The sequence below is a fragment of the Paramormyrops kingsleyae genome, chromosome 2 (genome assembly GCF_048594095.1).
Source record: "Paramormyrops kingsleyae isolate MSU_618 chromosome 2, PKINGS_0.4, whole genome shotgun sequence".
NCBI classification, from domain to species: domain Eukaryota; kingdom Metazoa; phylum Chordata; class Actinopteri; order Osteoglossiformes; family Mormyridae; genus Paramormyrops; species Paramormyrops kingsleyae.
Window position 1 is genome coordinate 34,272,849 of NC_132798.1, and position 25,715 is coordinate 34,298,563.

The 25,715-nt window shown below is 41.9% G+C and overlaps 2 protein-coding genes, 1 long non-coding RNA gene and 1 other non-coding gene across 6 annotated transcripts; 2 read left to right on the forward strand and 2 right to left on the reverse strand.

The window, feature by feature from the left end:
- Positions 1 to 1,183: 1,183 nt before the first annotated feature.
- Positions 1,184 to 11,264, reverse strand: slc2a11b (solute carrier family 2 member 11b). 3 transcript variants are annotated; one of them, XM_023828947.2, is made up of 12 exons: positions 11,068 to 11,264; positions 9,940 to 10,038; positions 9,300 to 9,460; positions 7,722 to 7,846; positions 7,346 to 7,475; positions 6,874 to 7,022; positions 3,887 to 4,074; positions 3,432 to 3,516; positions 2,568 to 2,669; positions 2,327 to 2,402; positions 2,037 to 2,164; positions 1,184 to 1,690 (listed from the first exon to the last, which is right to left on the reverse strand). In XM_023828947.2, exons 1-12 carry the CDS (start codon positions 11,128 to 11,130, stop codon positions 1,572 to 1,574), a joined length of 1,425 nt encoding a protein of 474 aa, XP_023684715.1. In that variant the 5' UTR covers positions 11,131 to 11,264; the 3' UTR covers positions 1,184 to 1,571. The 3 variants fall into 3 exon arrangements, with proteins under 3 accessions (XP_023684715.1, XP_023684714.1, XP_023684716.1); XM_023828946.2 differs by having other exon boundaries at positions 3,406 to 3,516; XM_023828948.2 differs by having other exon boundaries at positions 3,406 to 3,516; positions 9,940 to 10,001; positions 11,068 to 11,253.
- A 235-nt stretch (positions 11,265 to 11,499) lies between these two features.
- LOC140587619 (uncharacterized) lies at positions 11,500 to 14,581 on the forward strand. The gene is made up of 3 exons (XR_011989273.1): positions 11,500 to 12,398; positions 12,663 to 12,789; positions 12,887 to 14,581. It is a non-coding gene; the product is annotated as an uncharacterized lncRNA (long non-coding RNA).
- A 2,927-nt stretch (positions 14,582 to 17,508) lies between these two features.
- trnap-cgg (transfer RNA proline (anticodon CGG)) lies at positions 17,509 to 17,580 on the forward strand. The gene has a single exon. It is a non-coding gene; the product is annotated as a tRNA-Pro (tRNA).
- Positions 17,581 to 21,147: 3,567 nt separating this feature from the next.
- LOC140587620 (uncharacterized) lies at positions 21,148 to 24,445 on the reverse strand. Its single transcript, XM_072709009.1, has 2 exons — positions 22,292 to 24,445; positions 21,148 to 22,192 (listed from the first exon to the last, which is right to left on the reverse strand). Exons 1-2 carry the CDS (start codon positions 23,062 to 23,064, stop codon positions 21,727 to 21,729), a joined length of 1,239 nt encoding a protein of 412 aa, XP_072565110.1. The 5' UTR covers positions 23,065 to 24,445; the 3' UTR covers positions 21,148 to 21,726.
- Between the last annotated feature and the right edge of the window lie 1,270 nt (positions 24,446 to 25,715).

Consider the following 25,715-nt stretch of genomic DNA (forward strand, 5'->3'; position numbering starts at 1 on the left):
AAGTGATGCTCAAATTTAGATGTAATTTGGAACACGTGCAGACCAGCGATTGGGTATGTAAATGATAAGATTTCATAGACGCATTAGACAGCATTACTAGCACTTGACGTAGCTTGATAGGGACACATTGTGGGTTTGCATGAGACCAGGTGATCGGATTGTGTAACTACCTAGCATGTGGGGCATGCAGATATCACAGTCGCCTGATGTTGGAAGAAATGGGCACCCACACGTCGTGAAGGGTCCACAACAAGGGAGGATCGCCATATTGTGCACCAAGCATTTCAGAACACCATGACATCTACACCTGCCATCCGGACACAGGTATTGGACTCTACAACACCCCATGTCATCCCGCACCGTCACTCAACGACTGGCATCAGCCAGACTACGGATTCACCATCCCATGCGTAGGCTGCCTTAACCGGGAGGCATGGATGATGAGGAGTGGCATCGTACCATGTTCAGTGATGCATTACCATGGATGACCGTCATGTGCATGTATGGCAGCGCCGAGGGGAGAGGACCAATCCTGCCATGTTGCAGAGAGACACACCGGTGTTACTCCTGACATCATGGTGTGGGCCATAGGGCTTATGTCTTACCCCTCTTGAGACAGTCTTTCAACATGACAGCGTCCATCCACACACGACATCTGTGTCTATGGACTGCCTGCGTCATGTTGAGGTCCTCCTGTGGCCAGCCAGTTCTCCCGATCTTTCATGTGTGGGATCAGCTCGGACTTCAGCTCGGACTTCAGCTCAGACCCAGTGCCAATCTGCAGGATCTCGAGAGCCAGTTACAACAGCTGTGGGCCGACTTGCCACAGGATTGGATACAATGGCTGTACGACTCCCTTCTGCACCGTATCACTGCATGTATCCAGGCCTGGGGGGGTGTCACACCCTACTGACATGGGACCAGCAGTGTGCCCATACTGCCAACTCTGTTGTCCGTTTGATCTGATATTATAATCATTGCGATAGAGTCACATGATCTTTCACCATGTGCAGATTCATTTCCACCACTCCATCTGGGTGCTTAACTTTTTTGTCACAGAGTGTATTTTTAATGTAACCAGTAAGACTAGTTGTAACATTTTGGCACAGTTGCAAACCAAAGCATTGCTTTGTAATGATTTGTTCTTCATTATCTGAGGCTGTTCACCTCCTCTTCAAGCTAATTACCACAGACAGAAGGGACTTTATTCATTTATCGATAACATGTACAATATGTAAGCTCACAGCACCATGTTTTGTTCCGTCTGTAAGACTCACCCTGCAAAAACACTGCTGTACATCTTTGCAAAATTCAGAGCGATGCCACCCATCTGATATTAACAATATACTATTATCACTACTACTACTACTACTATTATTATTATTATTATTATTATTATTAAAATCAGTAGTGTTAGTAGTAATAGTAATAATTACAATAAGAACATAAGAAATACAATGATATTATTATGTTTTTAAATGCACACTCCAGACACATGATGTCACCGAGACACGGAGCAGAGGGTAACTCCACCCCCTCTGCTATTTTTCCCTGCATATTTAGACTGGAACTCAGCTTGTATTTCCAGGAAGGTTTTGTTCTTGGTTTCTGGGACCATGAAGAATATGTATGTCGCCACCAAGCAGCATATGACCAAGAACACAAGGAAGCAGTACTGCTTCAGGCCATCCTGTGAGAAAGAAAGGGAGCATTCAGCAAGCAGTAACGCCACAGTAAATCTCACCTAATTCAGGAAATACATTGGCCACTAGATGGCGGCAGAGGTAACAAACGGCATCATTACCAAAAAGCGGCATACTCTCGATTAAGAGATAATGCAATACAGATATGGGATGGTGGATTCTGGTTATCAAATCATTGCTTTAACAGTGAATCTAGTCATCAGCATCAGCTCCAATGCTATGTTGACACATTTGTTTCATGGTACTGCAAAGCAGAGCAGCCTACTGCCAAGCACCCAGAAGCAAACTTCTCACCAAACATTTTGTAAAAAATGAGGTTTGGCTGACACATACCACAATGAATGGGAACAAAATGCCTATAATGAATAAGCTCATCCAATTGATGGAACCTCCAATCATGTAGGCAGCTGCTCGCGAGGTCTGGGTGAATAGCTCGCCATTTAGGATGTTGGTCACACCGCCTACGGACAACGAGCAACGTGTGTAGGATTGTTACACAGACAGTCAAAGGGGCTACACAGGGCTAGCCCAAAAAAGGTGGGTGATCAAGCTATGAAAGCTGGCCTAAGTACATAGGATGGATGTCTTTTGTCTTCCTGTTACTAAATGAGACATGGTGTTACCTGGTCCCAGACCAAAGCTCAGAATAAAAGCGAAGACACAAGCCATGCTTAGGTAAGGCACCGCGGGGCTGATGTCCTGTGCACAAGAAGAAGGAGATGTCTGAGGATGACATTTTACACAGGACTGACCTATTTAAAAGTCTATATTTGACCAGATATGCATCTGGGGCTTATAAATGTATGTCTTATTTTTCTATAAAAATCTGTAAAAGAATATAGTTTAAACATGAAACTGCTTTACCTGTAAAGTCAGCGTCAAGGTTAAACAGACACACCAGAAGGTCATCAGTGAGTAACCCCCGATGATCAACACTCTCCTTCCGAGGGATTCGATGAGCATGCCCTGGACACAGGAAGCATCACATGACTGATGATGTCATCAACCAAGAAAGGAAAAACAAATCACTGTGTAGAACTCTGAGATGTGAAATCAGTCAGGCTTAATGAGACAAACACCAGTTGTACTGCAGTGGTATATAAATTTTTAGACATAACCTGATTTGAAAAAAGAATAATAGAATAATATATGTTCTTTTTTTGCATCATCCCACAGCGTCCCTGTGTAGCTGGAGTATTTTACATCTGCTAAGAAATTTAAAATAAACAAAAAAAAAAACAATAAATAAAAAAAAAACAGCTTTTGTTGAAAGCAGACATAAGTAAGCAAAAAATGCTTAAGGTAAGAATCTGCTTTATTATAATAAAGAGTTTAGTGAAACTTTGGTCATTTTGGTCAGTGGAAACAAATGACGATAGCAGTGATTTGTCAGGTGTATAGATTCATCCACTTTCTGCCCAGCTGGTAGACAGAGTCTTTCATTAACTGTGGTTTAGGTTCTAAAGATAAAGTGGGGCTTTACTGATCCCCAGGGTGAAAGTTTCCTGTCTACCAACATTACTAAGATAAATCCCAAGACAGAACCACAACCCCACCCCAGTGAAAATAATAAATGAACCAAAAATGGGATAAATACCACAAAAGTACATAATAAAGTACATGTGTGGTAAATGTTAGTCTGGTGAGACAGAAACAAATGGTAAAGCTGGTCCACTTGTAAAAAAACTCAAAGCAGACTCACACAGGTGAGGGCCGTGAGACACTCACAAGCACCCGTCCCCAATGTCACGTAGGGGATTTTGCTGGCTGGAATCCCTGACTGGCCAAACACGTAACTGGCATAGAAATAAATCTGCCAGAACAGAGAGGGAGAAACAAACAAGAGCACTCCGTGTTAGGCAAGAAAAGCGATACTGAGACCAAATCAAGCGTCACTTAACTAAAACCCCAGTGGCACTGAGTATCACTGTTGGCTCACACTATAAAGTAATAAGATGTACATAAATGTACATTATAAATGTCTTCATTAGTGTGTGTAGTGAATAACAAGCACATGTTTAGCTAGTGACACAGCTGACTGAATAGCCTCAGTGTACTGAACTATATGTAACACAGTCTATATTGTAATACAGGACCCTCAAGCGGATCTGTTTCACGTGATGTTTTCATGAAGAAATCATGTGATTCTGAGATCTGAGAGGCGGGGGTGGGGGGTGGCATACAGCATTGATGCCATTCAGCTGCTGTGCAGCGTTCAGCAGCACTGAAGTGGTCAACTGCCAGCGGAGGGTGGGGTCCCTGAAGAGTTGCCATGGTGACATTGGCTCCTGCCCCTGGCTGCTGATCCTCTCCCTCTCCATGTCCTCCTGTTCTGCCCTGTAGTCCTCCTGGCCGTGCAGCCGCCTCAGTGCTGGGGGGGGGGGGGGCGGGAGCACAGGAGTGTCAGGCTGTGGCCCTGTCAGCTCTGCCTCTCAAAGTGGTTCTAAGTCCAGCTCCTCTGGAAATGTATAACATCCCCATTATGGCAGGCAGACACTGGCCACATTCATGCATAAAATAACTAAAAAGGCTAAATGGATTTAGTGACATCCCATCGTCTGGACATCAAGGTTTCTTGAATTGCAGATGTTTCTGACCATTATTGTGTCTTTTTTGATATGCCAGTGTATATGATAAGAGGAAGGTCACTAAATATATCTTATGGTTGATTGTGTTGACACATTTACCGGCCTTATGCTCCTCTTGAACTCCACTTCCCATGTAATGAACTTGTATGGAGATTTAACTTCAGAATTACAGAATGTATAAATATTATCGCCCCACTGAACACTAAGACTGTATCAGACAGAGTGAAGAGTGAGAATGCCCCATGGAGGAACACGAGTCCAATTCTAAAACTCAAGAGACGTACAGAAAGAAAATGGAAGTGCACAAAGCTAATGGTTCATTGTGATATTTACAAAAATTATCCGAACAGTGAACTGAAGAATGCCGGAAAGCTCTGCTTTTTACTACTATTGATATATTGATCAACCCCTTTCCCACACAACTGTTCTGAGCTTCTTGCATTTGATAAATGCAATGAGCTTTCAGCCTTCTTCAGTGATAAAATTAAGGCTATAAGAAAAAACGGTAACACTTTACTTGACAGGGCACAAATTCTGAATGTTGTTCTTTTATGCCTATTTATTGTGCTTTTCATTTTTTCTTCTTTTAAAATGTCTATGAAGCACTTTGTAAACCTTGTGGTAAAAACATCGCTATACTGTATAAATAAAGACTGATTCATAAATAAGGATAACAACAGTTTAGGGAGTTTCTGAAACATATGTGGACTATGGAAATTAGTGTCTTTGAAATGCCCAGAGTGTGTGTGTCCTGCAATGGATTGGCATCCTGCCCAGGACACCCTTTGTCTGGTGCCCTGTGTTTCCTGGGTAGGTGCCAGGCTCACCACAACAGTTACTGGATGAGCAGGTACAGTCAACTCCAGAATTATTAGCACCTATTATGAAAATGAGCTAAAATTAATATATAAAAAGAACTACACGTGCAATAGGTGATTTGTTGGGGTTAAACAAATGGGTAAGACTCATGCTTTCATGATTTTCAAACAGATTTTTGGAACAAAATAAAGTTTTCCTTTAGTAGCAGTAATTTTTATTAAAAATGCAGATTCCAAAAATATTGGCACCCCAAATTTCAGTGTTTGGTGGAGTCTCTCCTGGTGAGAATGACAGCACTCTACCTCTTTCTCCAGTGTTTAACGAGGTTGGAGAACACATGTGGAGGGACCTTGGACCATTCTTCCATGCAGTACATTTCCAACCCATTGAACTGTCCTCTAAAATTGCAACCACAGATTTTCATTTGGGTTCAAGTCTGGAGACTGAGAGGGCCCTTACAAAAACTTGATTTTGTATTGCTGTAATCATTTCTGTCAATTTTTATGTGTGTTTTGGGTCACTGTCGTTTTGGAAGACCCAACACAGCCCCATTTGAGCATTCTGGCAGAGGCAACCAGATTTCAGGTTAAAATGATCTGGTATTAAATTAAATCCAAAATGCCACTGATCTTAACAAGAGGCTCTGGACCACTGGCAGCAAAACAGCCCCAAAGCATCAAAGAGCCACTACCATAATTTACCGTGGCTATGTGGTGCCGTTTTTTGTATGCAGTCCCCTTTTTTTTTGCCAAATGTGACAAAGATTTGTGTGGCCAAAAAGCTCTATTTCTGTCTCATCTGATCACAACGGATGATTCCAGTCGTAACCATAATGTTGTTAGGCAAAGTTCAGACACTGGGATTTGTGACGTGGTCTCAGGAAGGGCTTCTTTCGTGCACCTCGTCCAAAAAGATTCTGGGTGTGGAACTGGTGTCTCACTGTTCATGTTTAAATTCAATCAAACACTGCAGCTGTGAAACTGTGACCTTTGGGCTCCTCTTTGCCTCTTGTAGCATCTTCCTCACTGTGCTTAGGGGCATTATGTGGATGTGTCTCCTTCCTGGCAAATTGGCAAATTTTCGACAGTTCCATGTTTTTCAAACACTTCTTTACTATGGCTCTGATTGTGCTTACTGGTAATTGTACCTGACTACCAATTTTTGGTAGCCATTCTCCAAACTATGCAGTTCAACAGCTTTTTTTCCTCATTTGAGTTGAGTTCTGACTTTACCCACGTTGATGGATTTTACCTGTGTGTTACCTCATATTTATACCCCAGTGAAAGAGGCAATTGTCATAGACAACAATAACGTTCCTAGACACTAAAAGCAATATCAAAAAACAGCTTTCCCTAAAGATGTAAATTCCTTTGTTCTAATTTATAATATTCATCAAGGGTGCCAATAATTTTGCCATGTATGTTTGTGACAGAATAAAGTATTCCAAAGATAAAACAACACTTTTGCAGGAATAATTGTATTTAATGAATAGTTTGGTTGCATTTGAGGAAAATTAGAATCATTGTACATATCTATATTATATTAATGTTTTCGCTCAATTTCTTGAGGGATGCCAATATTTCTGGAGTTTATAGACTAAATAGAGGATGGATGGATGTATGGTATTGCAAACAAGGCTACGATAATTATCTTTAAAAGAACGTTTGTGTAGTTTAAATAAGTTTGTAAACATCCTAACAAATATTCAGACCAATCAGACCTGTATTTCAGTAGTTGTACAGCGAGGATGGAGAGGTTTGTACCATTTGTGCACGCATCACTGTCGTCACGTTCAATGAGCAGGTACCGCGGGCTCTCTGGGAACCAGGGCAGAATGAGAAGCTGCATCACGGCTGGGATGGACGTGGTGGACAGCAGAACAGGCCAGAGGTCGTCCCTGCCAAGCAGCTCTCTGCAACGGAGGACAGCCGATATGACCACGTGAGCTAAAACCCCAAGGGCAGGAGCATTCCTGTCAGGGCACATCTTACTATGTGGACATTGTCACTTTTATCGGAGAATCCAGTCCTCGTTTTTTCTGTAGGTACTTTCCATGTGGTAAAATTGAATGAAATATGAGTTTTTCATTTATGTACAATTGTGAAATATTCCATTATTTAGAAGGTTGCATTCTTCTCTCAGAAGAGCTTCTATAGCAGCAGTTTGCATTACATTAGGCATCATAACAAAATGAAGGCTAGGAGGACATAAGGGCATATCCTTATGATTACTTACTTGAGGCCAATCACCTGTCCTACCAAAATACCACTGGTTATAAAGATGGATGTACCCATTGCCACTGCCCCACGAAATGCTCTCGGGGCGATTTCCCCCAGATACAGGGGCTGCACACACATGCTGATACCTTTGAATAACACAATTTGAAAAAAAAAAAGCATTTTAATATGTGAAAATCCCAGGAGGACGGCTGTAAGAGAAGAGTGCTTTTGATAATGAATGCACCTGATAAAGTGATCACTGAGTGTTAGTGTTTTGTTTCTTAACCAAAAATAACAATTACAAATGTGGAAAATGGGGACCGGTGGTATAAATCAGAGAATAATGAGAATAATAAGTGCTACAAATATGCAAATAAAACTTTCAGACTTACCCGCATTAATCCCGGTCAGAAAACGGCCAACAATAAGAAGCTCATAGAGTCCCGTTGGATAACTCAGCCCCATTAACAGAGCAGCCAGCAAGGAAAAGGTGTTGTTTATCAACAAGGCCCCTTTCCTGAAATGACAAAGATATTTTGTTTGTTTTCATTGCATACACAGAAGGATAAGCATTTTGTCTCACAGGCATAATAAACAAGGAAGAAACCACTAGTCATGAATAATTAAAAAAAATAAAATGTTATCCAAGGGAAATCATTTGATTTAACATTTTTTAATGGTCGTTTCATACTTAATTGAATGGAAAATAAGTAATGCATCAAAAAATGAATTTTTCTGCAATAACAGGACTTTTGCAAAACCCGTAGGCCTAATAATTCATGCGAAGGCTATGCTAGTTTTATTGTCTGGTGTCAACAGCTTCTTAAGTATTTAATGTCCTATACTTAATAATCACCATTATATAGAGAGCTTAGCTCATGACCAGAGCAAAAATGTCATGCATTGAGCACATGAACTTAGATTTAAGATAGACGTATTTACATAATATAGAAGGGAGTTTATCATAAGAAGACACTTAAAATATGACTAAGGAAATGGGTTACAAGATCATGTTTTGTCCATTACAGTTTTTCCTAATTACTTTGGCACATTTCATGAAACATACTTAACATTCTCAAGACAATAAATGCCTTTTTCAAAACAGTTTATGTATACAGCACTACACTACAGCTGAGCTGCAAAAGGCCAAAACTTACGCAAAAACAATGAACTCATGCCTGAAAAGCAAATAATTCCACCAATAAATCAGTCAGAGTCACTAAATTAAAAAGTGACTGCATCATTTTAAACATGAGAGTCAAAATGCTTATAGATATATCGGTTCCCACTTTCTGGTTGTCACTGAACGATCATTCTTCTTTAGCAATCTGATACTTATTCATGTCAAAGACACCAGTTTCAACTTTACAAAGCTCCATATTACAGTATGTAAAGTTCACTGTTGAAAGAAAGCACTCGCATGTATTTTACAGATCTCAAGTCACTGTACAATAGGAAACAAAAAGTCACACAGAACTTTTAACACAAAAAGAGCAAAATGGCAACACAAGAACAACAAAATCATGTACTGTGAGAACCAAGATACAACAATGCTGCATCACTGCAATTTAAGGAATATATTTTTGAAAGTCTGGTGAACTGTTTTGCATATGGTGACTGGTACGATGATCAGATACATATATAGTTTTGGTGTAAAATTATTACAATGGGAAACTACATACTCCATTTTTACCAACAGGACTAAAGCAACTGAAAATTGTGCCAAATGATGACAATTGTAGAAGATCATTTACATTCATTGTGAACATGTAAATGTGTGTGAAACTATAAGAAATGACATTCTGCCATGCAGAAGTGACATTAGGTATGGGGATTACATTAGCTGTTTTGCAAACATTAATTACCATTTGAGAATTATGCCAAAGCAATCAAGAAAATCTGTAATAGCCTTTCAACTTGTGTGAAAGCAGAAAAGTCGGCCATCAGGTTCAAAAGATACACTAATATACCTCCCGAGCTTGATGGCCAGATTTCCGCCGAAGGAAGCACCAATCAAACCCCCAAGTGTGAAAATGGAGACAATGATGGACCACAGCAGAGTAAGCGTGTGCTCTGGGATGTCTGTCTCGTATCGGCCCAGCCAGGTCTGGTTGATGAAGTTCTGGATTGACTGCAGGAAAGTGCACAGTAGTGTGGGAAAATCCTTCAGTGGTTTTCAAGTAATACGGGAGCATATGTACAGTATCATATTAAAACTACAAACAGCTAAGATGTGAAATTCAAGTTGTTAGAGTAATTATGCACAGTGTAGTACACTGTGGAACGGTCCTCAATGGCCAGGCCATTAGCAGTCGAAGCCCATTTGTGCCCTAGGTGAACTTCACTGATGGCGGTTTGCTAAGTCCCCGCCCCCTGACAAGATGCCGACCTCAACACTTACCGTATTACTCTTATCAGGATCCCCCACTGGCCCATGTACTGTAGCAGTACGCCTACCTTATATGAATTGTTTTTGTATATGTTATGTAAAATCAGAACACTTTTTAAAATTATAATTGTATAATCTAATATTGGCCACAGAACACTATATTTCTCAGCCCAGGGGTGATGTATTGCAGCAAGATAAACTTTTTTCCGTGTTTCACTTACCTTTGTGGGAGCGTTCATAATGGAAATGTTATAACCGCACTGAAAGGTGCCTCCGATGCCAACTGCGCAAATAGCCAGCAGGAGAGATTTACTAGGAAGCTGCAATCAATAGCAAGCATGTGAAACGACTAATGAACGCAAAGGTAGTGACAGAAATAATAGCCTAAGTGTCTTGTACAGACAGGTTGTAAGACATGCATAAAAAGTAACAAATTTAAATGAGTGGTATACTACAACCAGTATGCAATGTTTAGAAGGATAAGAATCGTGACCGCAACTATAACCAGGAGAGGCAGTTGGAAGACGGATCGATCGGTGGATAAAAATAACAATAGTCCATCTGTCTGCAGAGCCTTTATCCTGGTCATTGGGGTCTGCAGCCTGTCCCATGGAGCGCAGGGCACAGAGCTGGGGTACAGCCTGGAAGGGACTCCAGTAGTAATAATAGCGCAGTAATTCTATGTTTTATTAATTAAGCTATATTTGCGTTCGCAAGTTCCCCATGTTGTGCAGATTCCCGCCGCAGTCCAAAGACACGCACTTTCCAAATCGCCCGTAGTGCATAATTGCGTGTAAAAGTGTATGTACATGTGTGCCTTTGATGGACCGGCATCCTATCCAGGGTGTCCCCACCCTTATATCCCGTGCAGGCCAGGATAAGTGTCTTAAAGATGGTGGTATTAGGAAACGAGAAAGTACAAATGGCAGAAACCAGGAAAGATGACAATATGTCTAAAAGTTTAAACATAACAAGATTATTCATTACTAATCACTTAAATGCGCAACATTTTACTATATCGTCGAAGTAAACATTTAGTCAGCGGAAGCCACCTTAAAAACTTCATTTTAAAGTGAAGTTAAGCGCGCCCCTGTGTTATATACTGTTGTTCTGTGAGTTTTGGTGTAACTGTGGCATTAGGCTACGGTGTTAATTTCTTTATCTGTGCGCTTTCTTAATATCAAATCACGATAATGAACCCCCCCCCCCGAAAGACCATTCACAATTTTACTATTTAGCGAAATTAAATTATCTAATCATTCATATCTCACACATATTAAATATAGAATTCACTTTTGTGGTGGAGCTGTAGTTGTTTACTCTTGTTTGTTGTAATAGGCTATACTTACCTTCATGTGACTATCACTGAGCAAAGGCTGATATTCCGTAACTGCCTCAGTCCCTTTGACCATCTTCAGTGTTAATTTCTGTATTTCAATTTCTAGCCTTTACTTATAATAGCAGCCAGACCCTGAAGCGTCACGGTTTGCCTCGGTAGATGCAGCTCCACTCATAATCAAGCAAACAGACAGCGCCGCAGTGCGGTAGATATACACAATAAACCATTTGTCCAATTTCATCTGTGTACGGTACTAGCGTAAGACTAGTTCGTCATTCTCTAAAGCAAAAGGTCGCACATTTACAACTTCTGCTGATGTTAGTTTAAATGCCTTTTCGTGTGTATGTACAAAATAAAAATGAGGATAAATGAAAATTATTACCATTCCTTTTATTATTCAGATAATTAATTTAACTTGAACTTTATTGCAGTTCTTGGGGTGGAATAAATGTTGCCCTACGTCAGTTAAAAATATCCTTTCGTGCTTTCTGGGTTGTACATATTCGCGTTTGAAGATGTGGTTTCATCTGAATGTTTCTCACATGATGGGGGGGAGTTAATTCCCTTGAAGCAGATTAACCAGAAATCTTAATCTAGACAGAAAGCGGTTACAGTTTTTTTTCGACTGCTTTGTAGCATTTCTCAAACGGTAATTAACATTTGCAGAACAACAAGTGTAATCCCCACACCATAATGTCACTGTGTGCTAAGGTATAGTAATAGAGTGCTTTTTAATGAAAAGTTTCGGTCAAGTGTAATTATGTTTAGATGACAGGCTTTACTGAGCCGGATGCAACCAGGAACAAAGACGTACTGCAGGCAAACTCGTAGTCGTGACGGAAGGCACAGGGTCGTTGAATCCGGAGAGGTCAGTGCAACAAGCAGGAGACCATACAGGCTTTGAAACACAGCGGGGCTCTGGAGAGGAAAGGCAGGTGCGGGAACAGGAACTGGGGTGTTGAGGAGCGAGTTCTTAAGTACGTACAGCTTCCTCCAGGTGCGTCGAATCTTGGGGAGTTCAGGGCGGCGTGACAGGAGGGCGTGGCAGACAGGGGGGCCAGGAGCCTGTCCTGGAGGCTACAGGTGACGAACGTCCAGAACCTTCATAGAACATTGTGGACGTTTGCAGAATATCCTCTTTTGGTTATGAAATTATCGCAGCTCCCCATGTGCATTCCCTATGTGTCTTTAGGGGGACGTTCCATTTTGGTTATTGTATGATCTCAGTGCAATGTTAGGAAATTTAGGATGTTAAGAAGATGTTCCTATTTGCGTGGGCGGAACCGCTTACACCTGGAGAGGCGGCTTTAAAAGGATTCACCCTGCACTCCCCGGCGCAAGGTATTGTTTCATGTGACATATATAATGAGCGTTAATTTCTGTCTCCCTTGCAGCGCTATAGCCCTGTCCTCCCATGTTGGTCCCGTTCCTCCCCATATCCTGCCCGTGTCCGCATGCTTGACTTCCACAGCTTCTCTTCTGACCACTTGCTTTGTGCCACATTTACGCCTCCGGATTGCTCCCTCCTACTCTGTTTGCCTGTTTCGAAATAAAGTCCCTTCCCATGAAAGTCCCCGATCTTCTGTGTGCTCTGTCCCATGACAGAATACCTCGCCAACTGACATGGACCCGGCAGAGGTCCGGCAACAACTGTAAGATGCCCTGGACCAGGTCGACCAAAGCACTGGTTGGACAGCTCCAGCAAGGCGTCGCCGCAGCCACTCCCCTACCGGTAACACCCCCCCACCCGTGCCTCCACAGGAATTCCCATCGCCATCCCAGAGCGCTATGACAGGAATTCCAATCACTGCCGTATGTTCTTAATGCAGTGCAGGTTGTACATTGACCATCACCCGGACATGTTTGTGGACGACCAAGACCGGGTCCACTTTGTTATCTCTCTCCTTACTGGGCGACGGCACTATGGATGGAGAAGAGTCCTGGGAGACCGGCTCCGGTACCTTCACCAGGGTAACAAGTCCGCCACGGACTTTGCCTTGGAGTTCCGGACCCTCGCCCCTGGGCTCGACTGGACGGCTTCATCCCTCCAGATGCTCTATAGGGGAGTCCTCAATCCAGAGCTGCAAGGCGATCGAGCTGGCATGCCGAGGCGAAGCAAGGGCGTTTGATGACTACATGCAGCTGTCTATTGCCTAGGACAATGTGGTTCGCGAGCGATGTCAGACCCGCTCTCTCTATTAGGGAGATGCCGGACACTTATTTCGAGCTTGCCCAAACCACCCCGCTCAACGTCCCTCTCCCCAGACCCAGGTAAGAGTTCTATGTCCTATCAAAATTGCTGCAGACAATAACAGACACCGACACCCCGGGCCCCCATTTCATCCCGGTCAGACAGTCTGGCTGGCTATGCAGAACCTCTGCCTTCCCGGGTGCCGTAAGTTCGCCCCGTGATATGTCGGACTAAGAACATACCTGTACTCTGCACTTTGTTGATTGCACATTAGGAACGTATACCTTCCGCGATAGGTGGGGGATCACTGTAATCTGAAACATGTTTTAAGACTCGATATCTGACCCATACCATGTATTTGTAATACGGCCTAATCTGTTTTCCCTTTACATCTAAAGTTCACCCGCGATTAATCAGGATAGCCGGTGTGTCCACGGTTTACCATTAGGCAATGTTATTTGTAAAAAGATGGCACATTTTTCAGCAGATTTTGAGAAGCAGTACAAAAACCATAGTTATAAGCAGGGGTGCTGTAAAGGGGGGGTAAACGATGACGATTCTCGGGGCCCATGACTGAGAGGGGGCCCAGAGAAAAAAGTCTCAGCTGTGTTGGGGGCCCTGTCAAGATTCTTTTCATGGGGCCCAAAATCCTTAGCAGCGCCCCTGGTTATAAGCATATGTTGTGTATATACACTGCTCAAAAAAATTAAAGGAACACTGAGAACACATCAGATCTCAATGGGAAAAAATATCATGCTCGCTATGTATACTAATATCGGCTGGGTAATGTGTTAGAAATGAAAGGATGCCACATCTTTTGATGAAAAAGAAAATTATCAACCTACAGAGGACTGAAAATCAAAGTGAAAAAATGATGCGGCAGGCTAATCCATTTTGCCGAAATTTCACTGCAGCAACTCAGAATCGTACTGAGTAGTGTCCTTCCTCACCATATCCACATTGTCTCCCAAGTCGGTAGAACGAATTCATGCAGTGGGGTTATATCGGGAGTAATCAGCTTGTAGAGCTGTTATCGTGATGTGCTTCCGTTGTGAGCCCTTACAGTTGCTATGCACATGCTGAGCGGTTTAACTCTGTGTTTCTTCCCCATTTACGGTCTGTTCTTCTTGCCCTTGCCGAGCCTCCCACGCCTCCTGCCCTTCCCGTGAAGCCCCTCGTGTATTCCACCCGTGTTCGTCGTCTACATCCAAGGATTGATCTACCGGCTTCTCGACCTTCTCTCGACCACGGCTTTGGATTGCGTTTTGGCTTTTGGCGATACGATCAGACGGCTATTGACAACAACTTTGACCCAGCTCACGACTACCCTTTGTTTAATCCCTAATAAACTTGGTTGCCTGGATCCACTTGTGTTCATCTTGTTTGGCAGGACACATACAGACATTCAACATCAATGACTCCAGCAGGAACAGAACAGGATCTGGAACTTAAATACAAAAAGTTAAAAAGTTTCTCATTCTCGCCAGTGCAGGGAAGCAATAAAAAAGGCCAATAGGATGTTGGGGTATATCTCCAGGTGTGTGGAGTTTAAGTCAAGGGAGGTAATGCTAAGATTATACAATTCCTTGGTGAGACCTCACCTAGAATATTGTGTACAGGTTTGGTCACCATATCTTAAAAAGGACATAGCGGCCTTAGAAAAGGTGCAGCGTAGGGCCACAAGAATGATTCCTGGTCTTAGAGGAATGTCATACGAGGAAAGGTTATTTGAGCTAAATCTGTTCAGCCTCAAGCAAAGGAGACTGAGGGGGGACATGATCCAGGTCTATAAGATTCTAACAGGTTTGGATGCTGTTCAACCGAATAGTTACTTCAGCATTAGTTCAAATACAAGAACTCGTGGCCATAGGTGGAAATTAGCGGGAGAACATTTCAAACTGGATTTAAGGAAGCACTTCTTTACACAGCGTGTAGTCAAAGTATGGAATAGTCTTCCTGATAACGTAGTGCAAGCTGAATCCTTGGGTTCCTTTAAATCAGAGCTAGATAAGATTTTAACAACTCTGAGCTATTAGTTAAGTTCTCCCCAAGCGAGCTCGATGGGCCGAATGGCCTCCTCTCGTTTGTATAGTTCTTATGTTCTTATGTTCTTAACAAGGATAATATAGGACAGGTGAAAACAATTAACCAATCGGGGAGGGTGCAGTACAGCGAGCACACAGGGTAAAATACACAAGGGCAAGCACAAGAACTGGTGACAGGTGGAACTATTAATTAACTCAAGGAACTCAAAAACTAAACAGGGAAACTAATAACTGACAAAGAAACGATGAACCAGAAACTAAACACTGGGAAAATAACAGAGGCAGGTAAAACGGAACCAAGGCAAAGCAAAAAACCCAAACTGAAAAACAATCCACAGAATGTCAGGAACTAGAAAATAGATACAAATGAAACACAAGGGAATAAAATCTACAAAAATACAAAAACAGAGGAGATGGGATTTGAACACAAGACTGAGGAGTATACAGATCATGTCACACTCAGCTGATTGAGCCATGCGGCCATGTTGTATTTTGTAATTGCATGCATTGTTCAGTCATTCATTGCAAAGGACAATTACTGCTAAGTTCTGGCAAATGCTTAAGGTCATAGCTGGATATTTCACTTATGAAGAAAAGCAGAAGCACTTTATTTTTAAAGGAAGATCTAATTTGATATAAACATGTTGATTATTAATTATTAAAAGAGTTTTTATATCAGGATAATCATTATATCGTGAACATTTTATCGTGATATTATCGTATTGTGAGTTTTTGGTATCGTTACATTCCTATTAAATAATATTTATCATATTGAGTAATGAGGACACCTTTACAAAACCTGACTGTGAAATCATGTTCAGTGTTCAACCAGAAGTCTATGAAAATATGATGAACAGTCACAAAATTTTGTCTAACACGCAATTATCATAGCAATAGAATTAAATTTATCTTACAAATTTGTATCACAAACAGAGCACAGATTTGAAAGCAGCCTTGCAGAAGATGCAGTAAATGCAGGTAAATGTACAGTTGTACTTTTCATTCATTATTGACAGTCCTTGCCAAAAAGTAAAGGCCATAGCAATGCATCTTGCAACAAAGAGTCAATGTCTACATCTTCTTCTGGAGTACCATGCCTATCCTTGAATGCCACTGAGCAAATAATTGAATATTTAAACACCTTTTTTCTTATCTCAATTTTTAACACCTCCATCAATTAATAATCCAATCTAGAAAAAAAAGAATCATGATGGCAATTGAAAGGATGCAGGCAGACATTGCAAACAGTATTGAACGCCTGGTCCAGACCATTAAAAAAAAATCCCCCTGGCCCAGCATCCAGGGAGAACATTTCCTTTGAGAAGTCCCTGCAGGACAGTGCAAGAGCTTGAGGGACTCAAATTACAGTTGGAGGGCCCAGAACAAAAACAAAAGATGGTATGTTGATATGCCATATTGTGGTTTAAAGGGGTTTGTCTAATTGTTACACTAACACTTGTATTTGAATATTTATCTTCATATGTTGTATGTTGGATAAATCAATAGCAAAGTCCCTGTTTGGATTTTCATTTCCAGCATGAATAGCGCTGAATGTTAAAAAATTAAAAGCCGAAGTCAAATGATTCCAAAGCGCTGTCTGCTGCTCTTTAACTTTTCCTTTCATGTTTTGCCTTTTCATTTTCAAGTTCACTTCATGCAAATATATACTAATTAGTGGTCACGGCAATGGGCGGGGATAAACCATAGAGATTTCAGTTACTGTCATGCTGTTGTCGGTGTGGTTGCAGGGTTCGCTGTCGTCCATGCACATGGCTAAATCTGTTGCTGACCTATTACGGGAAGCGGTGACTGTGTTGGAAAGGGAATAGAGTGGCCTATCACTAAACAGTATGAGAAACACAGCCGTGACATTTAGTCATAGCTGGCACACTTAAATTCACCAAGCACCTCCCACTAACTGTACAGTTCCACTGACTTGAAATCAGCGACTACATTGACATCGCGCTCTGTCTGATCAGAGTAACCACCACTCTATCTGAGTGCCCCCACTGACCTGAAGTGTTATTGCAGTTTAGAACAATTCACTGAACTAGAAAATCTGCTGATTACAATAGTCATCGGGTCTGGTCGTTCACCAGTTCATTCAGCGTCCTTTTTCCATCAGGTCTTTTCATTCACTCATTCGTTCAGTGGTTCACCATTTCACCATTTCACCATTTCACCATTTCACCATTTCATTTGGCTCACATTCAGGGGCTCGTTGGTCTAGGGGTATGATTCTCGCTTCGGGTGCGAGAGGTCCCGGGTTCAAATCCCGGACGAGCCCATGTGCAGTGGGATTGTAGAGAACTGCATCCAAAATGTTGGTGTCTCTCTCCCAAGTGACCTGTAGATGTTAGGTCTGTTGGGGTCCCTAGTGGTCAGGATTTGGCGCTCCCGGGTTCGATTCCCAGTCAGGGAATTCCAGGGGTCTTCTTTTTGCAATAGTCAAGAGAGCACAACAACGCCTCTACTTCCTCAGGAGACTGAGGAAAGCCCGGATGTCCCCCACAACCCTGTGCAGATTCTACAGGTGTACTGTGGAATCCATCCTGACAGGATGCATCACATCCTGGTACAGTAGCTGCTCAGTTCAGGACCACAGAGCTCTGCAGCGTGTGGTGCACTCAGCACAGAAGATCACGGGCACACAGCTCCCTGCGATCCGCGATATCCACACTACACGCTGTCTCAGGAAAGTGAACCGTATCAGGCAAGACCCCAGCCACCCTGCACTGTCACTTTTCACCCTCCTACCATCTGGGAAGCGACTGAAGTCCATTCGGACGCGTACCTCCAGGTTTAGGAACAGTTTCTACCCAACTGCAATCAGACTCATGAACAATCAGTAACCTGTGTCACCTCCACTGCTACCCATACATATACTTCTCTCTGTCTCTTGGTCTTATTTATTTTACTTGGTCTTATTTATTCTACTTATTTAAAATTCACTTTATCATTCATGTCATCTCATGTCATCATGTTGTCTGTCTTGCTGTCTATGTTCACTGTCTGCAGGAGCTCATGCAAGTAAGCATTTCATTGTACACGGTACTTGTACTTGTACACATGACAATAAAGAATTGAACTTGAACTTGAACATTGTTCGTTGAATCTTCCGGGTAACTTGGTCTTTCGGTCGTTCTCTGAGTCTATGGGCCCAACACGGACTATGTACTGGCATCTATTGGCCAGAATAAGTATTGACAGTGAATTTAACCAGTGAGAGCCTGTTTGTTTGGCAAAATATTGACTAATAAAACTTGTGATTATTAACATGTGAATATTCTGTATATTTATTTGCAGCCTATAGTAATAAATAAAATTTAAAAATTTAAAAACTTTGGTGCTATACGTTATTCAAGTAAATCTATAGCCTGCCATAGCATGTACAGTTGTGTTCAAAATTATTCAACCCCCAATGCTGTAAAGGGTTTTAGGGAATTCAGTGTACATTTGTAATTGTGTTCAGAATTAAATCTTACAAGGACTTTTTAAAGAACCAAATGCAACTAAAATGACATCAATTGTTTTTGTAATACAGTATTAAATGGTTTTTTTGTGATTTCTTCATTGACACAATTATTCAACCCCTTAAAGACTACCACTCTTAAGAACAGAGGTTCATTCAAGTGTTTTCGATCAGGTATTGAAAACACCTGTGGATGTCAACGAGCAGCAATCAAGCATAATAAGCACCAATTAGGCAGATTTAAAATGACTGTGATACTCAGCTCCTTCTAGACATTTACTGGTGTGTTTACAAACATGATGAAGTCAAGAGAATGGTCCAGGAAGACAAGAGAAGAGGTGATTTCTCTTCACAAGAAGGGCAATGGCTATAAGAAGATTGCAAAAATGTTAAACATTCCAAGAGACACCATAGGAAGCATCATTCGCAAATTCAAGGCAAAGGGCACTGTTGAAACGCTACCTGGTCATGGCAGAAAGAAGATGCTGACTTCGACTGCTGTGCGCTACCTGAAGCGCAAAGTGGAGAAAAGTCCCCGTGTGACTGCTGAGGAACTGAGAAAAGATTTGTCAGATGCGGGTACTGAAGTTTCAGCTCAGACAATAAGGCACACACTGTGCAATGAAGGCCTCCATGCCAGAACTCCCAGGTGCACCCCATTGCTGTCTCCAAAGAATAAGAAGAGTCAACTGCAGTATGCCAAAAGTCATGTGGACAAACCACAAAAGTTTTGGGATAGTGTTCTGTGGACTGATGAAACAAAATTAGAACTGTTTGGGCCCATGGATCAACGCTATGTTTGGAGGAGGAAGAACAAGTCCTATGAAGAAAAGAACACCTTGCCTACTGTGAAGCATGGCGGGGGGTCAATCATGCTTTGGGGCTGTTTTGCTTCTGCAGGTACAGGGAAGCTTCAGCGTGTGCAAGGTACCATGAATTCTCTTCAGTACCAGGAGATATTGGAAGAAAATGTGATGCAGTCCGTCACAAACCTGAGGCTTGGGAGACGTTGGACCTTTCAACAGGACAATGATCCCAAGCATACCTCCAAGTCCACTAGAGCATGGTTGCAGATTAAAGGCTGGAACATTTTGGAGTGGCCATCGCAGTCACAGGACTTAAATTCGATTGAGAACCTCTGGTGGGACTTAAAGAAAGCAGTTGCAGCGCGCAAGCCTAAGAATGTGACTGAACTGGAGGCTTTTGCCCATGAAGAATGGGCTAAGATACCCGTAGATCGCTGCAAGACACTTGTGTCAAGCTACAGATCCAGCCACTTAAAATTTCCCCTCCAGTCTGGCTGGCAGCCAAATCCCAGCCAAGTTCCTTCCAAATACCAGCCGGAAGCTAGAGCCCCCCTTCTTCTAGGGGTGGGCCTATATTTGACTATAAACCCGCCCATTCATTCACTTGCAGGGTGATACCATTAGATGGCGCTGTCTTTACAAAAACTTTACTTTTCTTTTTACAGGGTTAAATGATTGAATGGTCTTTGCTATGACTTAAAAAAGCTCATTTTTCTTTTTAATTTATTTTATTTACTTATTTTATTTTATTTTAATATGCTTTATTGGTTTGTTTATTGTCTATTCTTATTTATCCTTTGTACAGCACTTTGGTCCTACAGTATATTGATTTGTTTTAAAGTGCTTTATTTTAAGCATAGTCCACAAATTTTCAATAGGGTTCAGTTTGTTGGCTTTGGGAAGGCTGTTCTGACGTGTGTTGTGATCATTGTCCCTGTATCAACTGTCCAGCCATTGATTGTTGATACTGTAACTGTTGATTGATTAAAGAATTTGTAGGTGATTGGGAGTTCATGATCCTCACCTGCTGCAGCAATCAGAATCAGAATCAGAATCAGCTTTTATTCGCCAAGTGTGCTGGGGCACACAAGGAATTAGTTTCCCACAGTTTGATACTCTCTCATACACAAACAATAAGTTAGAGCTGGGCGATAAATCAATTTAATTGATTAATTCGAATTTACAGTTCAGGACGATGTGTTTTCATGAAATCGATTTTATTACTTTTTTTACACACAAGCGCCAAATGCGGAACTAATGCGATGCACCATTCCTCATGGGTAAATTAACACTGTAGCAGATTCACTAACAACATGGCAATGACAGGGGAAAAGATGGCACATGCCCAAAGAAAGGTGTTGCTACTTCTTTAATATGGAATTGTAATATAATATGTCAAACCCAATGGCATAAAGTATTTACTTAATACTAAGCTGACATGATAAAATTATGTGTTTTTTTCTATTATTATTACAATATTACTTATTACTTTTATTTATAAGTTTGAGGGTGTATTGTGTTGTTGCCAGTTTTAAAATAAGCTATAGAGAAACCTTTCTAAAAGTGTTCACAATAATAACTGACACTTTATTGATCCCCGTGGGGAAATTGTGTTTATGCCTCCCTCAACTTGATCTTTGAAGAATAAGTTGTCTGTGAAGGCCACCTGTTGGGGCCTTGCTCAAGGAGCTGCAGACATGCTGAGGCTAGGCTTGAACCAGTGACCTTCTGATTACAAGCACACAGCTTAGCCCACTGAGCCACACACTGCCCCTAAAGGTGTGGTCTAAAGTAAAAAAAGCTAAATAAAGTAGTTTGATTTTGTGTAGGGGAGGGGAGAATCGATTGAAATCGGAAATCGGAGATTTTATTTTTAGGCCATATCACCCAGCTCTACAATAAGTGACACTTTAAAAACAAAATACCCTATACAAGAAATACTGTACAAATACAGTACAATACAACACACATACAATACAAATGTGAAAAATTATAAATATACACAGGTGAGTAACACTGTGCAATTTTAAGGTGCGAGGTATAGTGTAAACAGTTTTTGTAAACAGATCTGTAGCGTCTGCCAGAGGGGGGTAGCTGGAGAAGATTGTGTCCAGGATGTGACGGATCTGAAATGATTTTAACTGCTCGTTAAAATCTATGCTCGTTTAGCCGAACTAAAGTCCACAAACAGGATCCTGGCATAAGTTCCTGGACGGTCCAGATGTTGCAGGATATAATGCAGCCCCATATTCACTGCATCATCCACCGACCTGTTTGCCCGATAGGCAAACTGCAGGGGGTACAGCTGGTGTCCTGTAATGTCCTTTAGATGGGCTAAAACCAGGCGTTCAAAGGATTTCATGACCACAGACGTCAAGGCGACAGGTCTGTAGTCATTCAGTCCTGTAATGGTGGGTTTTTTGGGGACCGTGATAATGGTGGAGCGTTTGAAGCAGGAGGGAACTACACACAACTCCAGAAATCTATTGAAGATGCGGGTGAAGATGGGAGCCAGCTGATCAGCACAGGTTTTGAGGCAGGAGGGGGATACACCGTTTGGTCCCGGGGCCTTCTTGGTTTTCTGTTTCTGGAACAGCCGGCTCACTTCCGCTTCGTGTATTCTGAGTTCCAGGGGGGAGGATAGGGGGGTGAGAGGTGTGATGAGGGTTATTGTCTCTGGAGTGGGGTGGATGGGGGGTGTGAATCTGTTTATCTCAAACCTGCAGTAGAAGTTGTTCAGCTCGTCTGCCAGGTCTTTGTTTGCTTCAGCGGGGGGTAGGGGTCGTCTGTTGCTGGTGATATCTCGCAGGCCTCTCCACACTGATGCAGGGTCATTGGCTGAGAACCGTTCTTTCAGCTTCTCAGAGTAGCTTCTTTTTGCCACTTTGATCTCCCTGGTCAGCGTGTTCCTGGCCTGCCTGTACAGGGCCCTGTCACCACTTCTGTAGGCATCCTCCTTGGCCTGGTGAAGATGTTGCAGTTTGGGAGTGAACCATGGTTTATTGTTGTTGTATGTGCAGAAGGTCTTGGTCGGGACACACACATCTTCACAAAAACTGATGTATGATGTCACAGTGTCTGTCAGCTCATCCAGATTATCAGATGCAGCTTCAAAGACAGTCCAATTAGTGCAGTCAAAACAGTCTTGCAGTTCCTGCTTTGCTGCATTGGTCCACTTCTTCACAGTTTTGACTACAGGCTTGGCACGTTTAAGCTGTTGCCTGTAAATTGGAATAAGATGGACCATACAGTGATCAGAATGTCCTAAAGCTGCCCGGGGGACAGAGCGATAGGCATCTTTTAAAATGGTGTAACAGTGGTCCAGTGTGATGTTGTCCCTGGTGGGGCAGTCGATATGCTGTCTGTGTTTAGGAAGTTCCTGGTGTAGATTCACTCTGTTAAAATCACCAAGGACAATAAAAGGGAATAGGGATATTTTCTTTCCAGGGGGGGTGATCTGGTCGGCCAGCGTGCATTTACATCTGAAGCTCATTTACATCTGAATGTTGGTGGTGCTGATAGACTGTGAGAATTGTATGCTTTGAACTCTCCAGTGCTTTTTTAATACCATTCAGTGACTGATGTTGGGAAGACAATGGATATTTACTGTACACCTCCATGTCTCCTGGATTACTGACCCCAAGTCATTTCTGCTACATGGCTTTACACTGTACAATATTTATATTTACATTTAAAGCATTTAGCAGACTTATCCAAAGCAACGTACAAGGTATCAAGGTACAATAAGCTGGGTTTAGAGGAGCTTACAGTTTTGATGACGAGTCCGGCTCTGTGATGGAGAGATGTTAAAGTGTTTTCTGTCTTGTGATTTCTTCTATTTCAGGGGCTTCTGGTGTGTTTAGCCGTTTAGATGGTGGACCAGACTTCACGAAATAGCGCTCTAATGTGACTAGCCTTTTTCTGCGTATTGAAACTTTTCAGAAATGCAAGACTTTGCCAGTGCTTTTGTTCACCACCCGAGCGTATAGTCGTGAACAGATGTGAAATTTTGGCCAACTTTTTCATTGAAATTCGATTTGTATGTGTTCAGAAAAATTTGTGACCAGAGGCTTTAAAAGTGTTTATCCAAATAGGGACCTCAAAAAATGTCCCCAAAAGTAGGAAAATTTCAGGTTTTACTACACTTTGGGGGCAATTTGGTCCTCAAATGTGATCTATGCAAACCCACACACAAACACACACATACTACCAGTCAAAAGAGATGTTAATGACTTTCACACATTCAGTTGACCCCCCAGCCCCCAGCCCCACCACTTTTCTTGTGCTTGTGGGCAGTTCCTTGCTCAGGGTATTTGCTATGGTGAACTTTCATGCACTTCCAGGGTCCCTGTGTGGCTCAGTGGGCTAAGCCTGTGTGCTTGTGTTCCCTGGATCACTGGTTCAAACCCAGCCTCAGCATGTCAGTCATGACTATACAGTGTATAAATGTTTTTGGTAGACGATCATACTTTTTTTCCACTATAGTCTTCTGGTTTCTAATTTACATGCCAACAACAATTTTGACTGGTAGTGTGTAATGACTGTTTAGTAGTGTTTATTTAACCGACTGGCTTGATAGTCAGAATATGGAATAGTCTTCCTGATAACATAGTGCAAGCTGAATCCTTGAGTTCCTTTAAATCAGAGCTAGATAAGATTTTAACAACTCTGAGCTATTAGTTAAGTTCTCCCTAAGCGAGCTTGATGGGCCGAATGGCCTCCTCTCGTTTGTATAGTTCTTATGTTCTTATGATCTGAAAGCAGTGTTTCTTATGTTAAAAAAATAACCTCACCTTGACCGCTTCAAACATCTGTCTCATCTGTCTCATTGTTTCATTGTGGCCAAGCAGAGAAGTTAATGACACATTCACACATCAGAACCCCCCCCCCCCCCCCCCCAGTGGATGCGCAGCCACCAGCATCCTATCCGGCTGTTAGCCAGACAGAAAGAAAGAACACACCTTTATTCTCCACAGTAAACCTTATTACTTTGTTTAGACCTGTAATTAGTCTGTCACAAACATCTTCGGTCACTCTCTTCTCCCAAAATAACTCTTGGACATGCTGCTGCTTTGTACCTGGCTTGGCCTCCTTGCGGATGAAATCTTTCATCTTGTGCCAAACAAGCTTAATGGGCTTCAAATCTGATTAATTTTCATATACCTCTCATTGCTTGACAATATCAGTCTTAATACTTTGTTTAGACCTGTAATTATTGTATTGGACATATCTTGGGACCGCCTCATCTCCAAAGAGGGAAGTAAAATAAAATTCTAATTTCATCAATAAACTGACTAAAAACACATTTTGACAGTTTTAGGCCATCTTTGCCTCACAACAGAAACTATTTCTAAATTTCACAGGCCATTTATTGCAGTGTAGTAAGTTTATTAATGAAATTGGAATTTTGTTTAAATATAGGAAAATTGTACTTGCTTAGATTTTCATTTTTTGCAGTGTAGTTACAATACCTGATTCAGGTATCTTACCTGATTTCAGGTAAGTCACTTCAGATTACTGCTCTCCCTGGTGGATGGATAGATCATTGCAAGTACTTTACACACAGAGAGTTGAGGGGTGGATCATGCCGGCCCCCTTTTTCATTACATCATCGTGGGGGATCTCATTACAGTCAAGGACCAGCCAAGAGCCAGTCAAGGTCCTGTCAAGGACCTGTCATGGAAAGTGGGGAAATTTTAAGCGGCTGGATCTGTATGCTTCACGTTTAAAAGATGTTATAACTGGAAAAGGATGTTGTACTAAGTACTAAGAATGAATGTCACTTGGGGGTTGAATAAAACTGATAATGATGTGAGCACAGAAAAGACATTTGTGGTTATTTCATTATACATGTTATGTTATATTTGTCTGACTTACAAGTGCCTCTTTGATGTAATTGTAAACAAGATGACTGAAATGATCAAAATCAATGTCAAACTCAACACTCAATGTCAAACAAAACACTCAATTTCAGTGGGGGTTGAATAATTTTGAACACAACTGTATATACTTGTGTGCTAATTATAATGGGCTAAATTATGAGAAATTTGCACTCCTTTGTACTGTACGTATTCTCATAGGTCTGATTGGTCAGCATCTGTTGTGCATGTATAGAGTGGATGATCAGTGGCACGCTGCTCTCTG